The 26,097-nt window shown below is 48.8% G+C and overlaps 1 protein-coding gene across 1 annotated transcript; it reads right to left on the reverse strand.

Moving 5' to 3' along the window:
* Positions 1-600: 600 nt before the first annotated feature.
* LOC311234153 (3-oxo-5-alpha-steroid 4-dehydrogenase 2-like) lies at positions 601-23,061 on the reverse strand. Its single transcript, XM_084321269.1, has 5 exons — positions 22,739-23,061; positions 20,936-21,099; positions 20,520-20,621; positions 3,000-3,150; positions 601-1,561 (listed from the first exon to the last, which is right to left on the reverse strand). Exons 1-5 carry the CDS (start codon positions 23,014-23,016, stop codon positions 1,495-1,497), a joined length of 762 nt encoding a protein of 253 aa, XP_084177395.1. The 5' UTR covers positions 23,017-23,061; the 3' UTR covers positions 601-1,494.
* Between the last annotated feature and the right edge of the window lie 3,036 nt (positions 23,062-26,097).

Here is a 26,097-nt window from a genome sequence, read left to right on the forward strand (position 1 = left end):
GGAAGTGCAGTGGTCTTATAGATTCATCATTGGGAAAATGGATTATCGGCTATTGTAACAATTCTGCCACATGGAAATTGACAAGCTTCCATCTTTGCACAAAATGAGTTCCCTTCTACCACTAACATTATTGTTTAAGCATTTTTGGTTGAAATAAAGGTAGTTATAAGGTTTTTAATTTGTCATAAAAAAGAACTACAGTTACCAGTAGGCAGCCTGTTGTTCAGTAGGCAGCCTGTTGTTCAGTGCTGTCGCCTAATCCCCATCACGGCCAGCTGATACCAAGCTAGCTAGCCAGCTAACGTTACCTAGCTAAATGTACTAGACGTTAGCAATGTCTACTGTCGTGAACCATTTTAAATCGGGGCATGTAGAGGAGTTTCGGGAATGAGTCAAATGAGCAGGTCCTCTTCTCAGACCTGTGGTTACACTCTGGGGGCAAAGCATGCATGCATCATGCCGGCTAGCAAGCTAGCTAGCTACTAACCTCGTTCCCAGTTTTATCTCCGTGAGCTAGCTAGCTACTAACGTTACATAAAAAAACAATAACGTTATAAACTATACACAATATGTACAACGAAACAATGATTTACATTAGTATTTACAGTGATTTAATATGCAGCAAAATAACGTTATACGATTTAAATTATAAATACAAATATAAAAAAATTGTGGTTGGCTATAAACTAGTGTTGGGTGAAACAGATACTATAGCCACAGATTCAGGGTCAGTTATTTTCCAATTTGTACGAATTGTTAAGCTTATGGAATGTAAGGGAAATCTGATCCTAGGTCTGCGACTAAAACCAGGAGTCTACGCTGTGGTGACGTCAGTCAGCAGCGCCAAAGTGAGTGTATAGTTCCTCAGTGAACGAAAACATAAACACTGTTATTTTGCTACATTTACGATTAATTACGAATATTTTCATGCTGAGCTATAGATTGTGGATGAATACGCACAGAAAGGTACACCACGGAAATGTAATTTTTTTTAAACGAGACGATTTAGAAATGGGCAATGGGGAAATACATTGCATTGGACAGAGGGTGGAACACGAAAAAACTAAAATGACGTAACCACTACACCTCCCTATAGACGGTAAGAACAATTGGTATTTATCAACACAGAGTTTGCGTACGACCTTTTCTATATTCTGTGCGTAGGAACGAAAATAGAACACTTTCTACGCATTATTGATAAATGAGGGCCCAGGAGTCTGAAGTCTATGGCATGATTTGACATGTAGTAAATAGATCTGGTAAGGTACTGCATTCTAGGACATTTATACACCAATGACTGTGATTATAAGTACGAGGGACTGACAACAAGAGTAAAACGTGTTCTCTGAAATAAGTGCATGAGTAAAAAACCAGAGTGAGATTTGCCAAAGGTGAGTCCTGTCCTGAAGAGTCCTGTCCTGTTGTTTTTTGCTGATTCTAAAGGTGCTTGTTCATAGTTTCTTGCTTATGAAGAGGTGAACCTGTCCTCCTTTCTCAAAAGATGAATGGAATCAAAGCCTTCCGTATTCTGGGATAGTCTCTGAATTTCTGGTGGTAGTATCTGTAAAAAGCGGATAAGAACACAGATAACATTATGATTCACAAACTGATTATAGAATATGTCCTGTATACTTTTTTTTGATCCACTTTTTCTCCCATTTTCTATATTTTCTCCCATCCCAATTTCGTATCATCCAATTCAACCCTCCCCTGTCACGGACGCTGTTTCTTGCCTCCCACAAGCCGGCTGCAATGTGGACTAAGTCATACATAGCACAAGTCCCCTCCGGTACTTGAGGTAACAGCAGTCGCATCTTTTCACCTGCGCAGCTCGATCTCTCAGTGGCGAGGAGTAACGCGTGGGAGGCTCACGCTGCCCCCGACACTTCCTGATTCTACTGCGCAGGCGCACCAACCGACCTGTAGGAGTCGCTGTCCACAACGCCCGATCCCCACCCTTCAGTTTCCCTCCCCGTAATACGGCCAATGTGTATTACTGTGGACGACCAGCTAAACTGAAAGCAAATGTGGAGCGCTGGGCTCGAACTGACGAGCCCAGCGTCTCCAGCATTTCGTGGTGAGTGCCTTGCCCACTACGCCACGTAGCCGCCAGCATAATATGTCCTGTATACTTAAAGGTACTGTAGATAACATTCAGCCACTAGATGTCACACTAGAACACCAGCCATTCATCCAATCGGGTCCATTCCACGTGGGGAAATGGGAAGTAGGGAGGGGATACATGCACACATCATGTAAACAACAACATTAATTTTGGACCCATCAAAATGTTTTAAATGATTACAATTTATTAAATCAATAATTATTTGGGTGGAAAAGCAATACTTTTATTCAGCACCTTTTTACTCTACATAATAACGTGAAAGCAGAAATACCCAAACTAGTCAAAACATTTGCCATAATGTGTTCCCTTTAATATTTATTAATGCGTACCAATAACTAATTATAGATGTCCGTATAGATGTTTACAATACAGTTACAATACTTAATAAACCATTAATTGCATTATAAGTGCTACTGGAAGCTATTATTGATTGTTTGTAAATACTAGGTGGCTAGGAGCTGGTTAGGTGTAAATGGTGCATTTTATATATAAAATGGTGCATTTTATATAGCAGCTTTTATCCAAAGCGCTTTACAATTTTGTTTCTCACATTCACCCATTCACTCACACATTCACACACCGACGGCGGAAGCGACCATACAAGGTGCCAACCTGCTCATCAGGAGCAGTTAGGGGTTAAGTGTCTTGCTCAAGAATACTTTGACGCTGCCCGGAGGAGCGGGAATTTAACCGGAAACTTCTGGATTACCAGACGACTGCTCTACCTCCCGAGCCACTGTCGCACTGTCCTTATACATGTTTACAATACAGTTACAATACTTAATATTAAAGCATTCATTGCATTATAAATGCTACTGGAAGCTATTATTGATTACTAGAGCTGGTTAGGTCTGGTTAGGTAAGTCCAATGTACCTGTGATGTTGATGTGCTCTTGGTCCAATGAAACTCAGGCAGAACAGGGCAAAGGCGAGGCCGGGCAGGGACCAGGTGGCTACGGCGTAACCAAACCATTCCACAATCTCTCCCAAATAGTTGGCACTGGACACATACTCAAACATCCCTCCTGTGGCAGAGGAAAACGTTTCAAGTTCAAGTTTAGTTTTATTTGTCACATAAGGTACATGTACACGACAGTGAAATGCTTGGTTCTGTATGAGCCTCCTGAGATTGTGCTTCATAGAGTAACAAAAGTAAAAAGAATAAAGACCAAACCTATACAAAATGTTTCTCCCCCGCGGAGGAAGCCCCCCCCCACTTCCCCCGCTGCGGCAGCCGGCGCGTCAGTGACGTCGCTAGCCGATGAGCTAACCTCGCCACTGCCCGCCCCAAACCGTGCGTAAAAGGAGTTGAGTTCGTTCGCTAGGGAGGCATCTGCACTCACGATTGAGGAGGGGCTGACCCGGGTTGTAGTGAGTCTTGTGGTGAGTCTATGGCTGAACATGCTCCTCATCCTAGCTAGCTCCTCACAGAGGGGATGGGAGGGGTTCTCCAGGATAGCTCCTCACAGAGGGGGTGGGAGGGGTTCTCCAGGATAAGATAAGATATTCCTTTATTGATCCCCTTGGGGAAATTCAGGCATCATAGCAGCATGGGGGATGGGGGGGGGGGGGGGGGGGGGGTACAACACAAGCAGTGTAAACAAATAAGTCAATATAATTTACTATCTAACTAACTGAAATATACAGTATTCACAGTGTCACATAAGGTGCAGCAGTATGCATAAGGTAGTGTTATAATTTACTATCTAACTAACTTGTAGAGGGGGTGGGAGGGGTTCTCCAGGATAGCTCCTCACAGAGGGGGTGGGAGGGGTTCTCCAGGATAGCTCCTCATAGAGGGGGTGGGAGGGGTTCTCCAGGATAGCTCCTCATAGAGGGGATGGGAAGGGTTCTCCAGGATAGCTCCTCATAGAGGGGATGGGAGGGGTTCTCCAGGATAGCTCCTCATAGAGGGGATGGGAGGGGTTGTCTAGGATAGCTCCTCACAGAGGGGGTGGGAGGGGTTCTCCAGGATAGCTCCTCAGAGAGGGGATGGGAGGGGTTCTCCAGGATAGCTCCTCACAGAGGGGGTGGGATGGGTTCTCCAGGATAGCCCCTCACAGAGGGGATGGGAGGGGTTCTCCAGGATAGCTCCTCATAGAGGGGGTGGGAGGGGTTCTCCAGGATAGCTCCTCACAGAGGGGGTGGGAGGGGTTCTCCAGGATAGCTCCTCATAGAGGGGATGGGAGGGGTTCTCCAGGATAGCTCCTCACAGAGGGGATGGGAGGGGTTCTCCAGGATAGCTCCTCACAGAGGGGGTGGGAGGGGTTCTCCAGGATAGCTCCTCATAGAGGGGATGGGATGGGTTCTCCAGGATAGCTCCTCACAGAGGGGGTGGGAGGGGTTCTCCAGGATAGCTCCTCACAGAGGGGATGGGAGGGGTTCTCCAGGATAGCTCCTCACAGAGGGGGTGGGAGGGGTTCTCCAGGATAGCTCCTCACAGAGGGGGTGGGAGGGGTTCTCCAGGATAGCTCCTCACAGAGGGGGTGGGAGGGGTTCTCCAGGATAGCTCCTCACAGAGGGGATGGGAGGGGTTCTCCAGGATAGCTCCTCACAGAGGGGGTGGGAGGGGTTCTCCAGGATAGCTCCTCACAGAGGGGGTGGGAGGGGTTCTCCAGAATATCCCCTCACAGAGGGGGTGGGAGGGGTTCTCCAGAATATCTCCTCATAGAGGGGGTGGGAGGGGTTCTCCAGGATAGCTCCTCACAGAGGGGGTGGGAGGGGTTCTCCAGGATAGCATCCAGCTTCTTTCTCATCCTCCTCTCCGCAACCACCTCCGGATTGTCCAGTTCGACTCCCACTATGGAGGCAGCCTTCCTGAGTTGATTTAGGGACCTTTATATGGTTACCTTGAGGGATTTTTATATGGTTACCTTCAGGGATCTTTATATGGTTACTGTTACAAAGGGTCAGATTAAACCGAATATATGTATTTATTGATTGATATATATTGCATAATATTTGTATATCGTTTGATATCCCTTGTGTATTCTCTGTACATATACACGGAATGTCCCTTTAACCTAGTAGCCTACAGACCATAATATTTCGTTCTCCTATTGGACAGCGCCCACCAGCGCCAGTGTCTTACCCCTAGAGTCAAGTTGAAAGCTACCGTCAAGGCTTGTCTCAACATGCCCGCTTTTGCCCAGGGCTACGAGACAGTGAGGAGGCTGGCACTCGTTTATTCCCCGCACATATAAATATGGCGTAGGTGAATACTGAGTTAGTTCGAGTTCAGTTCAGTCTTGTTCAGTTCAGTCCGCAGTCCGTTCAGTTCGAGTTACCCAAGTGACGCCTCACCCACTATGCAACGTGCGGTGAAGTGGGCCCGTATTGCCCCAAAATAGAGTCTTGTTTTATCCTAATACGTTTGTTCAACGTATCGTTCGCTACCTACTAGTAAGCCTTCATTACGAGTCAAAGACCACGTGAAGTGAGTAATTGTGTGTCTAAATAGAGCACTTATAGCCGCGTGCGAATAGGATAGTAACGTCAAGTTCAACTGTGAACCACCGCGCACCGGAGGATATCTACACCGGCGCCAGCAGAGCCCCTTTCCGGCTGGATTATTGCTTTGGTACTGTGGCTGCTGGAGCAGAGAACCGTCTACCCCGCTGCTGTGTGGGATCTACCGTGAGGACCATCATTCGAGCCCGTCTCTGTTGGACCAGAGGCTGACCGGTTGCACCTGTGCCGCCCGCACATTGGGATTACAGCGGCTGACTTTCATCCGCTGAGCCAGGGAGTAATACCGCTCCCCCTCGCAGGAGCTTATTAGAGTCCCTGTGGAACCATTGACTTTGTAGTAGAGCATTGCCTCCCCCTGCTGGCTTACAACCGGTAGTAACCCCCTTACCAGTATTCCCTAGATAATTCCTAACATTCATTATTGATTTGCCTACGCACATTCTTTGCCTTATAAGCGCAATCTAAGTAAAGTATATTATGTAATAATATTTGCTGTTAATAAATATTCTTCTAAACGAGTACTTTGTGTGGAAACCGTATCATTGTGGAGGAGTTCTCATCATATACTTGTGTACGGTATGGCCAGAATAATGTACATAAGACGGTAGTGGTTTAATGATACCAATACTTGATTAATACAGTCAGGGAATTGTACCCCTCAGTTACAATTGGTCCTTCGAGCCGGATAATAATTAGCGTAATATTAATATAATATTAATATTGACATGGCCGATGATGAACACTCCACAAACGGTTCTCCTAAGCTAGATCGCCCGCAGCGCAGACGGCAGCCACCTCCCTATCTAGAGGCATACACTGTCAGTCCAATACCTAGCTTTAAAGGGAAGTTAAATACGGATAAAATAACTAAAGCGGATAGTAAAATTATGTCCGACCCTATCAACCAGGCTACCCCGCCAACAGAGGCCCTAGTGGGTTCTAATGTAACTGACCAAGCTCACGGTGGGGACGAGGAGGGAACTGACACGACTTTACCCCCCGCCAAGACCGAAGAAGTAGTCCCCGGAGAGCTCCAGGAGAAAGACAACCCTCCAGAGATGGAACTCTGCCCGGTACAAGAAGAGGAGAGCGCCCAGGAGATAGAGCTCCAGGACTCCCCGCAGGAGAACGCATCTCCAACAAGTACTGCCGGGAGCCGATCGCCCCGAACGGCGTCTTCCCCCAGCAAGGCGGACAAGATGCTGGCGCAGGCACTCATCGCCACCCTGGCAGCCTCCACCGAACGCGATCGACTTCAAGCGCAACAGACACGCGAGCGCGAACATTTTGCAGGCGAGCGAGAGCGCTTCCAGGCGCAACAAAGGAGTGAAGACGACCGCATAAGACTGGAGACCAGACGCCTTCAGACGGAAGAGAACATTGAAAGAAGCCGCGCCGATGCACAGCACGCCGTCGCAAATGCACAGCTCCACGCCGCCCATGCCAGCGCCAATGCCCAGCGCGACGCCGCCAACGCACAACGCGACGCCGCCCAGGCCAGCGCCAATGCGCAGCGCGACGCCGCCAATGCCCAGCGCGAAGCAGCGCGCGACGCAGCCCATGCCCAGCGCGAGGCAGAGCGCGACCGGCTGCAGGCGGAACTGATAGACAAACTGGTTGCCATGACGACACCCCCTCACTCCGCACGGAGCTCCCGGAGATCGTCACAACACGGGTCTAGGACACATTCCCCTACCCGACCAAGCGACCCGGGACCCCGCCAACAGGAGGATCCTGTCCACGTCTCCGAACCCCCTCCCCGGCCGGTCCATACGAGACCCAGCAACCGGGAAGAACCGGACCACGCCGAGAGACTGAACAGAAGACTCCAGGTCCTAGCAGAGGAAGAGGAGGAGGAAGAGGAGGAAGGTCAAGCCGACCAGCAGCAACGTACTCTGGCCCAGGTGGCCCAGTACAGCCCCGACCAGCAGCAACGTACTCAGGACCAGGAGGTCCAGTACAGCCCAGAAGTCAGCCCCGAGGCCCTGCGCTACAAACCCCCGACTCAACTCACGGTGAGTTTGACGCACCGCCAGCTCCGAGGAACAGCACCTGGGTACCCGACCTTCGGTACCCACCAAGTACCAGCCCAAGACGACACGCACGGGGAGACTCGCCTAGGAGGCCTCTTCCCCAACGCTCACCGATGTGCCAGTCATCCATGGCATCGTACCTTGGCACACCGACCATCCCGGACTTCACCCATGAGAACAGAGCACAGTACACGGAGCTACGAATGTGCTTAGAGACAATGTTGTCCGATGTAGCTGACGAACCGTACAAGTATGCTATCCTACTGAAGCACCTCAAGGTGCCCCGAGCGCACAATATAGCGCTGGCCTATGCCAACTCTACTACCCCATACACAGCGGCTCTAGCAGCACTCGACCAACGTTATGGACGCGTATGGGACTGTGATACAGGAGATAAGAGACATTGACCGTCTCCCCCCAGCCAGAGACAACAGAGCATTAGATGACCTGTCTATCAAGGTACAGTCCCTGGTAGGGATGCTGGGGTCCCAAAAGGAAAAGGGTATCTATGAACTGTACGCTAACTCTAATGTAGAGAGGATATTAGAGAAGCTCCCTCCCGCCCGACAAGAGCGCTTCAGGCGGCAGAGAGACTACCGCGACCCCAACGGTCCAGAGGCATCCCTCCTAGACCTATCTGAGTTCCTCGCCAGGGAGGTCAGTAGCCTACGACTCGACACGTTCGTATGGAGTGGACCAAGCCCAAGACTCGGACCTCGGGGATCAACGGATAACCGCCGGTTGGTGACCGTTATGCACCAAGCCGAATCAGTACCGCAGCACAAGAACCACCACACCCCCTCGACGAAAGAGGACCAGTGGAAGATTGAGTGCCAGTACTGTGAGGGAGAACATCGGCTGTACCAATGCGACACTTTCGGGAAGCTGACCACGGACGAGGTGAGTCAGTGGATCAAGGACCACCGCCGCTGCTAAAGCTGCGCGCGCAGCCACCTAGCAGCTGAGTGCCGCTTGAAAAAGAAGTGCAGCAGGTGCGGTGGCACCCACTTGGAGGTCCTGCATGACATCAACAGGCGTCAGCCAGGACAACAGAGTGGGCCCGTCGCGGTAATGTACCATGCCGAGGCGGTGGCACCAGCACCAAAGTTCCACCAGACCGCTCCCTGGTGTCCCGACTGCTACAGCAGACACTGGGAGTCACGGTGCGACTCGCACCATATAGATTCTACGTCACCACCAACAGGAGTGCTCCACATTGACCAGCATAGCGGGACCCCCCGTGTGCTCCTCAAAGTGGTCAGAGTGCTCCTGAGCTACGAGGACAAGGTCCTGGACACTTACGCCGTCCTGGACGATGGGTCTGAAAAGACTCTCCTCGCTTCCGCAGCAGCCCAGTTGGGCCTGCGGGGTGTCAAAGATACCATGACCATACGCACCATCAGAAGGGACCAGAAGACCATAAAGGGTGAAAAGGTCTCCTTCAAGATAGCAGCGGTGGACCAGCCCGAGAAGCAGTATAGTATAACTAACGTCTTCACCAGCCACGACATAGGCTTGTCTCAGTACACCTACCCCATCCCACAGCTGATGGCTAAGTATGTGCACCTACGTCAACTACCTATACCGCTTATCGACGGCGCCACACCGACCCTGCTCATCGGCTCCGACCACGCGGACCTCATTCTCCCAATCGAGGCGGCCCACATCGGACCCAAAGGATGCCCAGTCGCGGTTCAGACCCGACTGGGATGGACGCTCCAGGGCCCCCTCTACGGACTTGACAGTCAACCCACGTCTACACGCTGCCTACACACAGAGGCGAGCGACACCGGCCTCTCCCCCGTACAGCAGAGGCTATTGACATTAAGCGAGAGGCCCGTGAGAGAACCGTGGGTACCAGAGGGAGTTCGGAACTCCACCCCCCTCAGCTGCGCTCCAGACGTAGCTGACCTCGAACCCAGCACCCCAAGCGACTCCTTGACGGGGCGGCCGGGACCGGCCCCTCCTCAGATGGGGTACAGAGCAAACAAGAGAAACAGACGGAGGAGGAGGAGGCACAGCCAAGCACAGATCAAAGCAGTCTCAGGCCCGCTTCCTCCTAAGCCCCCCTTCATCCCGTCCAGTCGTCATGACCATAGACCAGTCACTACCCCGAGCTGCGTGGCCGGCCGGCCGCGTAAGCAAAGTGACCACTGGTGCCGACGGAAAGGTCAGAGTGGCAGAAGTGCTCGGCCAAGGGCGGACATACAACCGACCCGTGGCGAGGCTGATAGAGTCGCCAAGGCTCCCCGACTCGCTTAATGACGACCATGACCCCTGACTTTGTGACCTGCCTACCCTCACAACAGACATTGAGTAGTGGACAGTGCGGTTAATCTGTCTCTGTTTAGCTAATTAGGTGGGACTAATTAGGGGGCGGCTGTTACAAAGGGTCAGATTAAACCGAATATATGTATTTATTGATTGATATATATTGCATAATATTTGTATATCGTTTGATATCCCTTGTGTATTCTCTGTACATATACACGGAATGTCCCTTTAACCTAGTAGCCTACAGACCATAATATTTCGTTCTCCTATTGGACAGCGCCCACCAGTGCCAGTGTCTTACCCCTAGAGTCAAGTTGAAAGCTACCGTCAAGGCTTGTCTCAACATGCCCGCTTTTGCCCAGGGCTACGAGACAGTGAGGAGGCTGGCACTCGTTTATTCCCCGCACATATAAATATGGCGTAGGTGAATACTGAGTTAGTTCGAGTTCAGTTCAGTCTTGTTCAGTTCAGTCCGCAGTCCGTTCAGTTCGAGTTACCCAAGTGACGCCTCACCCACTATGCAACGTGCGGTGAAGTGGGCCCGTATTGCCCCTAAATAGAGTCTTGTTTTATCCTAATACGTTTGTTCAACGTATCGTTCGCTACCTACTAGTAAGCCTTCATTACGAGTCAAAGACCACGTGAAGTGAGTAATTGTGTGTCTAAATAGAGCACTTATAGCCGCGTGCGAATAGGATAGTAACGTCAAGTTCAACTGTGAACCACCGCGCACCGGAGGATATCTACACCGGCGCCAGCAGAGCCCCTTTCCGGCTGGATTATTGCTTTGGTACTGTGGCTGCTGGAGCAGAGAACCGTCTACCCCGCTGCTGTGTGGGATCTACCGTGAGGACCATCATTCGAGCCCGTCTCTGTTGGACCAGAGGCTGACCGGTTCCACCTGTGCCGCCCGCACATTGGGATTACAGCGGCTGACTTTCATCCGCTGAGCCAGGGAGTAATACCGCTCCCCCTCGCAGGAGCTTATTAGAGTCCCTGTGGAACCATTGACTTTGTAGTAGAGCATTGCCTCCCCCTGCTGGCTTACAACCGGTAGTAACCCCCTTACCAGTATTCCCTAGATAATTCCTAACATTCATTATTGATTTGCCTACGCACATTCTTTGCCTTATAAGCGCAATCTAAGTAAAGTATATTATGTAATAATATTTGCTGTTAATAAATATTCTTCTAAACGAGTACTTTGTGTGGAAACCGTATCATTGTGGAGGAGTTCTCATCATATACTTGTGTACGGTATGGCCAGAATAATGTACATAAGACGGTAGTGGTTTAATGATACCAATACTTGATTAATACAGTCAGGGAATTGTACCCCTCAGTTACAGTTACCTTCAGGGATCTTTATATGGTTACCTTCAGGGATCTTTATATGGTTACCTTCAGGGATCTTTATATGGTTACCTTGAGGGATCTTTATATGGTTACCTTCAGGGATCTTTATATGGTTACCTTGAGGGATCTTTATATGGTTACCTTGGGGGATCTTTATATGGTTACCTTGAGGGATATTTATATGGTTACCTTGAGGGATCTTTATATGGTTACCTTGAGGGATCTTTACATGGTTACCTTGAGGGATCTTTATATGGTTACTTTGGGGGATCTTTACATGGTTACCTTGAGGGATCTTTATATGGCTACCTTGAGGGATCTTTATATGGTTACCTTGAGGGATCTTTATATGGTTACCTTGAGGGATCTTTACATGGTTACCTTCAGGGATCTTTACATGGTTACCTTGAGGGATCTTTACATGGTTACATTGAGGGATCTTTATATGGTTACTTTGAGGGATCTTTATATGGTTACCTTGAGGGATCTTTATATGGTTACCTTGAGGGATCTTTATATGGTTACCTTGAGGGATCTTTATATGGTTATCTTGAGGGATCTTTATATGGTTACTTTGAGGGATCTTTATATGGTTACTTTGAGGGATCTTTATATGGTTACTTTGAGGGATATTTATATGGTTACCTTGAGGGATCTTTATATGGTTACCTTCAGGGACCTTTACATGGTTACCTTGAGGGATCTTTATATGGTTATATTATCATATAGCTTACGCTCTGCACTCTAAGTGGAACACATCCTATATCAGTCGAGATACTGAATTTCTCCACATGTACATGTACACACCCATCCGCCTGGCCACACCCCCATCCGCTCCTCTACATAAGCAGGGGTGTGGCCATACTAACAGCTCCTTCCTTATTTTCACCACCGACAAGTGTCTGTATACACCACTTGAGTTTAGTGCCGAAATAGTTGGAAAGGAGCTACGTTGAAGAGAAGGAGCTGCGTTGACATTATATCTTTGTTTTCTCTCTCACTATTTTTCGAGGAAATACAGCGATAATGTCTTCGCCACCAGAGTGGCTAGATAGAAGATGATGATCATTCTGACTTCCACCGGCGCTTCGTATTTACATTTACATTTACATTTAGTCATTTAGCTGACGCTTTTATCCAAAGCGACTTACAAGTTCTGTACGACAAGCCATCAGGAAGGGCACAACTCTATCAGCTGAGCAACAATGTTCATCAAAGTGTTGAGTGCTACAGTGTAGGTTAGTTTATTAGGACAAGTGCATGACAGTACGGTTAGTTAGGGTTAGATTTTTTTTATTGTTTTTTTTTTTTTTTTTTTTTTTTCAGATAATGGTTGAAGAAGTGCGTCTTTAGTCGACGGCGAAAGATTGGACGTGATTCGGCTGTCCTAACTGGGGTGGGTAGTTCATTCCACCATTGTGGGGCAAGGACTGAGAATAGGCGACTTCTCTTTGATGACCCTCCCGGAGCTTGGATAGGAGTAGGTCTGAGGCGGCCAGAAGATGCAGAGCGTAGGGGTCTTGAGGGTGTGTAGTTAGAGACCATTGACCGGAGGTAGGCGGGAGCGGTTCCCTTTGCCGCACGGTATGCTAGGTCGAGGGCCTTGAAGCGGATTCGTGCAGCAATGGGGAGCCAGTGCAGGTCCCTAAGAAGTGGGGTGACATGGGCCGACTTCGGTAGGTTTGAGATCAGGCGGGCCGCTGCGTTCTGAATGAGTTGAAGAGGCTTAGTGGCAGTGGCCGGGAGGCCAGCGAGCAGTGCATTGCAGTAGTCGAGGCGGGAGATGACTGTTGATTGGACGAGGAGTTGGGTGGCTTCTTTTGTCAGGAAGGGGCGTATCCTTCTGACGTTGCTCAGGAGGAATCGGCAGGTTCTGGTCGTCGCTGCGATGTGAGCAGAGAAGTTCAACTGGTCGTCGAGGACAACACCAAGGTTCTTGGCGGTCGGGGACGCAGTCACAGCTGTATTCTCGACTGTGATTGAAAGGTCGGTTAGGGGGGAGGATTTGGCCGGCAGGTGGAGCAATTCTGTTTGGCTTAGGTTCAGTTTGAGGTGGTTGGACGTCATCCAGGCTGAGATGTCGGACAGACAGGCCGAGATCCGCTCAGAGACGTGGATATCTGAGGGAGGGAAGGAGAGGAAGAGTTGAGTATCGTCGGCATAACAATGGTAGGAGAAGCCATGAGACGTGATAATGTTACCCAGTGATTTAGTGTAGAGGGAGAAGAGAAGGGGTCCTAAAACCGAGCCCTGGGGGACACCCGTCCGCAGGGGGCGGGTGGCCGACAGGGTCCCTCTCCATGACACTTGGTAGGAGCGGTCATTGAGGTATGATGACAGCCATGTCAGCGCAGAGCCAGCCACTCCCATTCCTGCGAGGGCCGCAAGGAGGATCTGGTGGTTGACTGTGTCGAAGGCTGCAGATAGATCTAGGAGAATCAGGACAGAGGAGAGGCCTTTCGCTTTTGCTAAGTGAAGTGCCTCTGTGACCGCAATGAGGGCTGTCTCTGTGGAGTGACCAGTCCTGAAGCCTGACTGATTAGGGTCTAGGAGGTCATTCTGTAAGAGATAAGCAGTAAGTTGGTTGGATACAGCACGTTCAAGTGTTTTAGAAAGGAAGGAGAGAAGAGAGACAGGACGGTAGTTGCCTATGACGGTAGGGTTCAGGGTTGGTTTTTTTATGAGCGGCGTGACTCTGGCTTGTTTTAGGGAGGTGGGGACCACCCCCGAGTTGAGTGAGGAGTTGATGGTTGCAGTTAGGAATGGGAGGATGTCTGGTGCTATGGTCTGGAGGAGTGGGGAGGGTAGCTGGTCCAGCTGGCAAGTAGTCGGACGGTTTGACGTTACCAGTGTCAGGGTCTCTGCTTCTGTAATGGGAGAGAAAGATGACAGAGTGAAGGATGAGGTTCTCGATTCAGCATTTGGAATGGGTGGGGGTTGGGAGAAGGAGCTGCGGATGTTCTCCACTTTTTCCTCAAAGAAGATCGCAAAGTCTTCGGCAGAGAAAGATGAGGGAGGGGGGGGTGGGGGGGGAGTGAGGAGGGAGGACATGGTAGCATGCAGTTTGCGAAGATTCTTGGCAGAGGCCTCGATCCTATGGTGGAAGAAAGAAGCTTTGGCATTAGTGATGGTTTTGGAGAATGTTAACAAGAGGTTGTGATATGTGTCGATGTCAGCAGTGAGGCGTGACTTTCTATACTTCCTTTCAGCTGCTCTCAGGACCTGTCTTTGTTCTCTCACTGGATCTGTCAGCCATGGACTGGGTGGGGAACGGCGGGCAGGTTTCTCAACGAGGGGACAGAGCTTGTCGAAGGAGGTTGCAAGGGCTGAAAGGAGGGTGGAGGTTGCCATCTCTGTGGAGAGAGCAGAGAAGGTGTCACTCAAAGGTAGAGCGGATAGTATGTCAGAGGAGAGGGTGGAGGGGGATAGGGAGGGCAGGTTGCGTCTGAGTGAGACTGTTTGAGTTGGGGTGAAGACCTTTCGGTTAAGCATGAGAGTTAGTGAGAAGGATATGAAGGAATGGTCAGATACATGTAGGGGAGTTACCGTGGTGTTAATGATGCTGGAGTTACGGGAAAATATGAGATCCAAGGAGTTGCCTGCTTTGTGGGTGGGAGGCATGGCAGTGGGAGTCAGGTCAAACGATTGTAGGAGGGAGACTACTATGACTGACTGAGATGAGTCAGGCAGGTTGAAGTCGCCCAGTAGAAGGAGAGGGGTACCATCTTCCGGTAAGGAGCTAAGAAGCATGTCCAGCTCATCTGTGAAGTGATCGAGTGTAGCTGGAGGGTGGTAGAGTGTAACAATGGTGAGATTGAAAGGATTAGAGACAGATACTGCATGATATTCGAGAGAGGAGAGTGACAGTTCTGGGAGTGGTGTTACGTTCGTATTAGGGGCTCGCGTCGCTGAGCAATCCCCGCCGGCTCTGCAGTTGGACACTTTGCTTGGGAGGCGCTCGGCCATGTGGGGGCTGACGGCCTCTCTGGGGCGGGTGATGTTTTTGCAACGCGGGAGCCAGGTGTGTTGGTTGTGGGGGGAACAACTACACAGCTTACGAAGGCCGGGTCCAGGCTAGGATCTTTTTCGCTGGCCCTTAGCGGCGTGGAGGGGGTTCTAGTTTGATGCCCACGTTAACATTAGCTCCTCATCGAGTAAGAGATTTGTTTTCCTGGGACCATGATTCTGAATCTACGACACCACTGTGTCTGGTAAACACCGTTCTGTAGAGGGACGTGTATTGCCTTTTTTCCCTTCTTTCTTCGGATGAGAAGAGAAAAAGACAGCGGCTGTCTGAAGTGTTGGCCTGTATTGCTTTTCTCACGTTGTACAGTTTTCAGTAGTAGCCGCTTAGCTTGCTTCTGCGTGAGCTAGTGGCTAGCGATAGCCGGGTTGAGCTAACTGTTAGCCAGTTAGCTGTTAGCTACGACGTTAGCTTCCCGTTTTTCGCTCGGCTGGGAACGTTAGCTTGATGCTATCAGTTAGCCTAGAGTTAGCTGTTAGCTTGTGCTGCAACCATTGGCATTAGCCGTGAGAATAGCAGGCCCTGGCACTCAGACTACGACATCATCTTTGACAGAAGATGTAGTCGGGCCTGCGCCATGACCGGCTGCAGGAGGGGGGCGTCTCGGCCATAGCTTCTTTTTGCCCCACCAGCGAGAGGCCTTTCGTCAACGTGGAGACCAACCTGTGTTGCGGCCTTTCGTCCTGCATTCGTTGGTGCAGGTAAGATGTCCATTGGAATCTTTTGTTAATAACGATGTCTTTGTCTGCAAAACCTATGTTACTTCACTACATTTGGAGATACGACATGTGCTGTGTGTGAATTGTCTTGGTCGCTTGTATAGCTTGGCCAAGGCTTGTTCCTTTCTCTCTACCTAGAAACAGCGTTGTTTTTTACGTGAGTAAAAGTGAACTGGGTTTTTTGTTGTATGATGAGAAGTTGTGTGTGTTCATGTAACGTTAGACAACGTGGCTGAGCCCACAACTGGCTGGGTTACCCTACAATGTTATGCATAGTGGCATGTGATCGAGGGATGAGTCCCTCTCTCAGCTTGTTATTCTTACTTAAGGGTAATGATGACAATAACAACTGGCAAGTTTTTTTCACACATGAGCAGGGCTGTGCCTGTTCAAACAAGGTATTCGGCTGTGGTGGCATGCATGATGTAAAGCTTACTCTACACATTGGCGTCGTATCAGGGGTAAGGTGGTGAGGGGTGGGTTTCCCCGGTTTTCCCCTGGGCCCCACCCCCTCCCCTCAAATATGATTTTGTTTTATGTTTTTGGGGATACGGTGTAATCCCTCAGCTTCTGCTGGGGTTGTGCTCTTGCTTAGAGAGAGGCAATTTTTTCTGAAAATTGTTGGTCGCTGTCATGTGGACATAGCAAGGCCTGTGACCAGTACTTAATCAAGGACTTATGTCTTCTCTCGTCATGAAAAACGACGTTACTCTTACAGTAGTGAGAGTATACTTTTGCCCCTTTTTTGTTGTGATGGAGGGTTGTGTATATCGTTTTCACGTTTAAGATCCACAACTCGGTTAGGTGTTGGCCTACAGAAGTTACATGTGTAAGCTCTTGTACCAGGGCCCTTGGCCCCTCTCTTGGTCTGTGTTTTTTTCTTCCCTTAGGGTAAAGGTGTAAAAATTCAGGTAAACAGGTATACATGCGCTTCATGTAGCACGCTATGACTGGTGTCATGGCTCTGCTTTGTCATTGCATTGTCGCAGGGGTGAGGGGTCATGAGGGGGTGAACTGATAAACCCTCCCTCCCCTTTTTTCTGATTGGTCAGGGGGTTGGACCTCCTGTCCTTCGGGCTTCCTGTCACGCTGTTGGGTCAGCGTGTCACAGGGTAGGGAGAGGGGGGGGGGAAGGGAGTTCCCTGGTCCCAAGCCATATTTGGGCAGGTGGGTCACGGAATTCTTCCCGCCATAGAGTACGTCACTGGGCGCGTTTCTATTGGTTGTGAGACTTCCGTGAGTTCTTTTCAGGCTCCATGTTGTGGACATGTTATTGTCAAGATGAGTTATGCGGTGCGTTGCATATGTCTTGAGCTTGGTCACGTAGCTCAATGTTACATATATCTTTTAAATTATTACTCACGTGGGAAGTCTCTCTGGGGGTTCCCTGTCTCCTCTCTTTTATACAGGGCAGGGTTGACAGGGGTGTTTTCCCTCGGACGCGTCATATGGGACCCATATCTGTGTCTTGGCCAGCTTCTTGCCGCTCTCCCAGGCGGCTTGGAGGGAACGTTATCTGGGTTCTTGTTAGAATTACCATTGATATGTTTTGGGTCTTGACATGTACATAGTGCTGGCCCTGGGTGCTTCTGTGTGGAACCACGCATGGGCTTGCGTGCCTTGGTTGCTCATCATTGAAACAGCGTTTTTCAGGGGCAACTAGGATGGAGTTTGTCTCTTCCGAGCGCCAGTGTACTGGGTTTGTCTCGATGAATTCTCGTTCATCTCTGGGGGGAGATAACGGAATAGATCAAAGCATTGGCGGAGGGGTCTCACGCTTTTGGGGTGGGCCACCGGGTGCGGTGCTTTATGTTCTGACCATCTTGGTGGCGCCCTCTGTGATGTTTTGGATCGACACGCGTACCTACCCCCCTCTTAGGACTGGGGATGGTGGCGTGATTAGGACACGGGACTGGTTCTGGTCCTGCCGGACCAGGTCAGTTAACCCGTTGTCCGCCGGGGCGCAGATCTGCTGTTCTGGTACCCTGAAGGACTTGTGCTTTTTCGGGGGGAAAATGCCAGGTTGGCCCGGGCGTTGCAGGGGTTGATGTTATGGAGGTGTTCGTGGTTATGTCACTGCGTGTTATCCTTCACTATTGCTTGGTCCATATTGTGTTGTACCTTGCGCTGTGCTAAAGGAGCCTGGTCCTTCTCCATTCTTTTTTTCGCCCCTCTCTTCTCCTGCTTGGCGGGGCTGGGAGGGGGCTGTTGAGGTGGTTCTTGTACCCCTCTGGCATCCCTGTGTACGTCCCGGTCCGCCGGGCCCAGGTCCGGACTCGTTCTCGTCGACCTGTTGGCCTGGGTTAACCCCTTCTTGAGAACTGAAACACTTGTACTGCTGTATAGCCGGTGTATACCCGCAGTTGTGTTTGGAGTTTTTTCTTGGGGGGGTTATAGGAACAACCGCCTCCTGTTAGGTGGTGGTTGGTTTCCAGGTGTGTTGGTAGCGGAGTTGACTCTCGGGTTAGGCCGGGCTTGACCCCGTCTGCCTGCGAGTGTGCCCCCGCACCCTTCATGACGTCTGCCAATCGTGTCAGCCTTCTCTGCCTCTGCCCCTCTAGAGGGTCAGGTTTTTTTTGTGGAGGCTGCGACATGGTGCACAGCATACCTAACGCCCCTTCCGCTGGGGTACTGTTTTCAGCAGACCCCTTAGGCGCCTGTCTAGTCCGCAGTGCTCCAGGCTCAGGTCAAGTCGAGTACCCCTGGGGCGGCGTGGCTCAGGGGTAGAGCGGGTCGTCCAATGATCGAAGGGTTGGTGGTTCGAATCCCGCTCAAGCCCATGTCCATCCCACTGCCGTTGTGTCCTTGGGCAAGACACTTAACCTACTTGCCTCGTATGAATGTGTATGCATGTGAATGAATGTTGGTGGTGGTCGGAGGGGCCGTAGGCGTTGATTATTCGCCACGCTTCCGTGAGTCTGCCTCAGGGCAGCTCTGGCTGCAATTGTAGCTTACCACCACCGGTATGACTGTGTATGAACGAATAATGGACTCTGTGATATATATATGTATTTTATTGATTAATCCTCCACTGCACTGTTTAGTTTCTTGTCATGTGTCTGTGTTGGTGTTGTTTACTGTGAAAAAAGAAAAGAAAATGCATACACTGTATTGCTGCAACAATTACCAATGTGTTACACAAATGGCTCAATAAAGGAATCTGAATCTGAATCTGAATACAAGTATACAATTAAATGCGGGGGGTCTTGCCCACAACGATTGTGCATAATACAATAGTAATATATAATAAGAATCCAATAGAACGACATTGTGCAATAAAACAAGTAAACAAAGTAGGGCATATCGGTATATGTACATGAGTTATTTACAGAGCATGGTAGGACATGCTAGGTCCTGTGGTAGTGCAATACACTGTTAGCTACGGATGAGGCACTGGGTCTTTATGTACACTGCTATACAATGCTATATTATACCATCTCAAGTTATACTATACTATTCTTAAAGTGACCTTTCCTTTTGTAAAGTGACCATAAGTGTGAGCGTGTGCAGCATGAGTGTGTGTGTGCTCATGTTAAAGTGGCTGCTAGTGTGTGAGCGTGTACAGTGTGTGTGTTGTGTGTGTGCTCATGTGTGCTTGTGTGTGGAGAGTTCAGTGTTCAAGGCTCTGATGGCCTGGGGGAAGAAGCTGAGCCGAAGTCTCTCTGTCCTAGTTGCTGGTGTTCGCAGGCGTCTGCCTGACCTCAGCAGCTGGAACAGGCTGTTGTTGGGGTGGTGAGGGTCTTTCATTATTCTGCAGGCTCTGGATTTGCACCTCTTGTTGTATAGGACCTGCAGGGGTGGTAGTGCAATACCCGTGGTACGCTCGGCTGAGCGCACCACTCTCTGTAGGGCCTTCTTGTCCTGTGCTGTGCTGTTTCCATACCAGGCAGTGATGTTTCCAGTCAAGATGCTCTCTACAGCTCCGGAGTAGAAGGACTGGAGTATCTTCCCAGATACTCTGACCTTCCTTAACTGTCTCAGACCCCCCTCCACTAGGGGGCTCGGGTCCTCCCCGGTTCTGATGGTTGTGGGGTGCTTCAGCGGGTACATTTGTCGAGCTTCCGCTCTGCTCAGCTCCTGTGTTCCACTTAGAGCGCAGAGCGTAAGCTATACGATAATATAACATACGGTTATCCTATAACCATAGTTATATGAGTATAGCGAGCGCTCTGCGCTGGACTCACTGAGGACCCCGTGGTCTTCGCCTTCGGTGGTGAAAGACTTGGGAAGGAGCTGTTAGTATGGCCACATCCCTGCTTATGTAGAGGAGCGGATGGGGATGTGGCCAGGCGGATGGGTGTGTACATGTACACGTGGAGAAATTTATTCAGTATCTAGACTGATATAGGATGTGTTCCACTTAGAGCGCAGATCGCTCGCTATACTCATATAACTATGGTTATAGGATAACCGTATGTTATCTTGAGGGATATTTATATGGTTACTTTGAGGGATCTTTATATGGTTACCTTGAGGGATCTTTACATGGTTACCTTCAGGGATATTTATATGGTTACCTTGAGGGATCTTGTACACTACCTCTCCCGGTCGTCTCAGGTTGCGTAGGATGTAGTCACTGTGTACATTGATGGCCATTCCGAAGTAAAACAAGACCAAACCTGGAAGAAATCACTACTAATGAGGATACAGTATTTGCCTCTTTAAAAGTCAAGATCAACATTTGAAGTTTTCAGAGTGGATGAAACCCACAATTAGGCTGGAAGCAACCGATCATTTCCCATCCCTGCAAGAAAATAAAGACCCTGGTCCTCATTCTCGAACATGTTCGTAATTACCTTTGTAACTATCTTGGTAAAACGTTTGTACTAACAAATTTACAAAAATCGAAGGAATTCCTTGGTAACTTTCACATATGTCCGTTCGAGAATGAGGACCATTGTTTGTAAATAAAGATGAAATACTTTCTTCCTACCAAGTACACAGCGGTAGTCAGTCAGCCAGCCATCGTCTAACTGGGTGCAGTGTAGCAGGCTGTGTCCCTGCAGAAAGCCGTTCCCAGCGCAGAATAAGCCTGCTGCCGTCACCATGGACAGAGGCACCGGCTGACCCCGGGTCAGGAGGGAATACACACATGTCCTGTTGTTGATGAAGAAACAGTGTTGTAAAATGAATAAAAACGTATAGATTTATTTAACAGATACTATTTAACAGATAGATTTTCTTTATTTTTATAACATTACCTGCATTGTTTTGACCATTTTCTTATTCTCTGCATTGCTTTTATTCCGTCTATTTTATGTCTATCTGCTGTGAAGCACTTTGGGCTGCAATTCTTGTGCTATAGAAATACATTAATTATATATATACAAATTTTTCTTCTTCCTGTTCCTTTCGGCCATGGGATTTGGTGAGTTATATTAATATGTACTGTTGGACTGTGGTAATGTACGAATAAATAAATGATGATGATGAAATTATGATATATATTATTAATATTATTATTATTATTGTTATTATTATTATTATTATTATTATTACTGGATAATTTAGATCCCCTGAAGAGGGTTGATTAAAGTATTGTTTTGTTTATGCATATGAAATGTGATTAATCAAATATTTAGTTATTACATTTATGCAACAGAATTTTTTTTATTATATATTTCTAAACACACACATACTCTCTTACTCAAGACATGTGCTTAAATACTTGGTTTGGAGTATTTGGAAGAAAACAAGATAGTAAATCATAGAACGTGCACATGCTGTTGTACACATCCTTTCTCACAGTTTGCTCAGAACAGGGTAAATCTGCATTTTGTTATGACGAATGAACTCCAACAGTCCCTAAAGATTGAGATTCTCCCCTCTGTTGCAGAGTTTAAAACCTTGATCTTCAATCATTGTTGATCAAGTTGTATGTGTTTTAATTTATTAGTTATCCTTGCTTTTGTCTACCCTCGTCTTGTTGTCTTATTGTTGTGATTTTACATGCTGTGATTTCTATGCTTTATTTATTATCGATTATCTCTGTATGTACACTCGACATAACTGTAAATGAGGGAAACCTCAGTTGCCTTTCGGGTTTAAATAAAGATCTGAATGAATGAATATGAAGTCCTATGAATGTGCTCAGCATACCATCCCCCACGCCTTCCTTTCTTTATCAGTCACACATGTTGGACACACACCGAAACAACAGGAAGTCTGGCTAGAACCATAATGAATGTCCTACCCTACATGTCCAGGTAACAACCTGGTAAGGCAGGGTGGCCTAGAGGTAAAGAGGCCAGCCAGTAACCGAAAAGTCATAGGTTCGATCCCCGCCACTGACAGGAGGGTGTATTCCAGCTGTGGGCTGGTTACTGAAGGGTGGCTGGTATTACATGTACGGTGCCCAACATCCTGCTGCACTACGGATGACCCTGACCTCTGACGAAATACACAATGTATGGTGGACTGTGTGTGTGTGTAACTAGGAGGGATATGAGGACTGTGTGTGTGTAACTAGGAGGGATATGAGGACTGTGTGTGTGTGTAACTAGGAGGGATATGAGGACCGTGTGTGTGTCTTTAGCCACTCAGCTGTGGCTCCCTGTTAAAAAGAATAGTAAGAAAGTAATTTTTTTTTGAGATCGAGGTCATACTGTGACACTGAAATGAAAAAATATTTCGTCAACTAAAATATTTCGCCAACTAAACCTAACCTAATCTACTCTACATCACCTAACCTAATCTACCCTACATTCTGTTACTCTGTCATGTACTCTATAATTACCTTTGGAAGTAGTGGAGACAGAATGTTCCCAGAAGTAGCTTCCTGCCCGTGCTCGAGGCCATGTCCGGGCTGAGCAAAAGCAGAAGCAGGGGCACCAGGAGAGATGGAATCTCCTGAAGGAACCAGGCCCACCGGGCCGGCACCGTCCTGCCAGCCGAGGGGAGGCCAGAGTAGCGCCCGTAGGGAGACGGCGACCTGCCGTACATCACCACGTGCCCCAGGCCCACCAGGACCATCCACCAGCTGAGACAGCTGACCAGGCTCTTCCAGCACTGCATGTCGTCCTCGGGAGGGAGTCCTTACTCTGGGTCGGCTCAGGTCACAGCAATCTGCCTGTTATTATACTAACTGCAGCATCGGTGAGAGGATACATCAGAGGAAACAGCCTCCCCGACTCCTCCCCAAAACACAGAGAGAGAGAGAGAGAGAGAGAGAGAGAGAGAGAGAGAGAGAGAGAGAGAGGGAGGGGTTGTGTGAGGGGTGAGTCAGCCAGGCAGAAGGCTGATTGATTGATTGAAAACTTTATTAACAGATTGCAGAATGGGTACAATACAGTATAGCTCAATACACACAATTGTTAAGGGGATGCAGACCAGAGAAAGACTTTCGTCTTGTTTACATCAGCGTCCCCCATTTTCAATTCATCATAACATATATGACATACACGACATACAGATAGACAGTACTGCTACATCTAGACATTTATGACATACCAGATTTACAAATACAGTACTGTTTGTGATACAAAAAGACGAAGAAACTGTACATTGGAAGAGGTTGGGTGTGTGGGGGTAGGTTGGGTAGGTGGGGTGGGGTGTGGGGGGGCAACTGTACATTGGAGGTGGTTGGGTGGGGGGGGGGTTTGAGTAGGCGGGGTGGGTAACTGTACATTGGAGGGGGTTGGGTTAGGACATTTACTGTACATTGGAGGGGGTTGGGTTAGGCATTTACAGGGGCCAGTTTCGAATTGCAGTCTCCCGTAGGTGCTCTTTGAGAGTGGTTTTGAAAGTGGGTAGTGATTCACATTCCTTTACAGCTGTGGGTAGGGCGTTCAACATTGATGTGGCATAATTGCGAAACGTGTTTAGTCCCTTGTTTGAGCCGAATCTGGGTTTAACATGATTTGTGGAGCTCCCTCTGGTGTTGTGGTCGTGGTATTCACTAACCTTTGGGAAGTATTTTGACATGTGTACATGGCTACCATAGTTGTGTAGTGTATCTTGTAAGTTGTAGACCAGGCCCATTGCAAGTTGCTGTACTCTGTCGTCTACTCTAAGTCATCCTAGGTTGTCAAAGTGGGCAGGGGTGAGGTGGGTTCTAGGAGTAAAGTCAAGCAGTAGTCTGACCAGTTTGTTTTGTGATGTTTGTAATTTTGATTTTAGCGCCTTTGAGGTGCTTTGGTACCATGAGGGGCAAGCATAGTTGTTACAAAGGGTCAGATTAAACCGAATATATATATTTATTACTTGAGATATATTGTATAATATTTGTATATCGTCTGATATCCCTTGTATATTCTTTGTACATATACACGGAATATCCCTTTACCTAGGTACAAGCCAGACCATAATATTCGTTCTCCTATTGGACAGCGACCCCTAGGCGCCAACGACCATACCCCCAATGCCGAGTTCAAAGCCACCGCCAAGGCTTGTCTCAACATGTCCAGGTTTGCGCAGTAATACGAGACAGAACTGAGGTTGGCACTAGATTATTCACCTTACGTATAAATACGGCGCAGGTGGAAACAGCAGCAGTCCGTTCATTACTAGTAAAGCCTTCACCACGAGTCAACGACCAAGTGAAGTGAGCAACCTTGCGTCTAAATAGAGCACTTAGAACCGCGTGCGAATAGGATAGTAAAAGTGTCAGAGCTTAGTGAAATAACGTCAAGTTCGACCTAGTTAAATGTGAAGTACCGTGCACAGGAGAATCTACACCGGCGAATGCAGAGCCTTTTCCGGCTGGATTATATTGCTTTTGGTACTGTGGCTGCTGGAGCAGAGAACCGTCTACCCCACTGCTGTGTGGGATCTACGCGTGAGGAGCATCACTCGAGCCCGTCTCTAGGAAGAGGCTGGCTGGCTTTCATCCATGCTGTCACGCATACTGGATTATAGCTGCTGCTTTTGTCTGCCGATCGAGGGGAGTATATGTACCGCCTCCCGTAGCTGGAGCTTATTGATTCCCCGTTGATCCAGACTTTTGCTCCCGAACATTCCTCTCCCCTGCTGGCTTACAACCGGAGGGAACCCCCTTAGTATCTCCAGCTGACTACGAGTGTGCCTTATGTAATTCTTATGCTACAGGTGGCGTCAGTTATACCCATCTTAATATGCTCATGGACTTACGCTCTTGACCTACTTAAGTGTTCTTCGCCATATAAGCGCAATTCATAATTCTCATGTTGTAACCTATTATTGCTATAATAATAAATCCCTCAAAATAGAACTTTAGTGTCATTGAAGTATTCTTGTGTGGGTGTTCACCATATATACCGTGTACTGTATGGCCAGTAATTAAAGTACATAACTAAGTAGTGGTTTAATAATACCATACTCTCAATACAGTCAGGGAATTGTACCCCTCAGTTACAATTGGTCCTTCGAGCCGGATGGTATCAGTGTAATATCTAAATATAATATTGATATTAACCATGGCCAGCGGTGAACACTCCCCAAGCAGCTCCCCCGAGCTAGAACGCCCGCAGCGCAGACGTCAGCCACCTCCCTATCTAGAGGCATACGCTGTCAGTCTAATACCTAGCTTTATAAAGACGTTAAATGCGGATAAAATAAATAAAGCGGATAGTCAAAGCATGTCAAAACCTACCGACCAGGCGACCCTGCCAGTAGAGAACCCAGTGGGTTCTAACGTAACTGACCAAGCTCACGGGGGGGACCAGGGGGGACATGACATGACTATACCCCCAGACAACGTCAACGGGACGGTCCCCGGAGAGGCAGAGCGCGACCGGCTGCAGGCGCAGATGATGGAACAATTGATTGCCATGGCGACACCCCCTCTCTCCGCACGGAGCTCCCGGAGATCATCACGACAAGGGTCTAGGACACATTCCCCTACCCGACCAAGCGACCCGGGACCCCGCCAACAGGAGGATCCTGTCCACGTCTCCGAACCCCCTCCCCGACCGGTCCATACGAGACCCAGCAACCGGGAAGAACCGGCCTACGTCGCCGAGAGACTGACTAGAAGACTCCAGGACCTAGCAGAGGAAGAGGAAGAGGAAGAGGAGGCCCAGTACAGCCCCGACCAGCAGCAACGTACTCTGGACCAGGAGGCCCAGTACAGCCCCGACGTCAGCCCCGAGCCACTGCACTACAAACCCCCGACCCAAC

Source organism: Notolepis coatsorum (genome assembly GCF_963971535.1).
Source record: "Notolepis coatsorum genome assembly, chromosome: 9".
Lineage (NCBI taxonomy): Eukaryota > Metazoa > Chordata > Actinopteri > Aulopiformes > Paralepididae > Notolepis > Notolepis coatsorum.

Bases quoted from the DNA above. Each gene is read 5' to 3' on its own strand.
- LOC311234153 (XM_084321269.1), bottom strand. From the start codon at position 23,016: ATGCAGTGCTGGAAGAGCCTGGTCAGCTGTCTCAGCTGGTGGATGGTC. The intron at 21,100-22,738 runs GTAATTATAGAG...CATCAACAACAG, and splicing joins TGTCTCCACTACTTCCAAAG to GACATGTGTGTATTCCCTCC. The intron at 20,622-20,935 runs GTAGGAAGAAAG...GATTTCTTCCAG, and splicing joins TGACTACCGCTGTGTACTTG to GTTTGGTCTTGTTTTACTTC.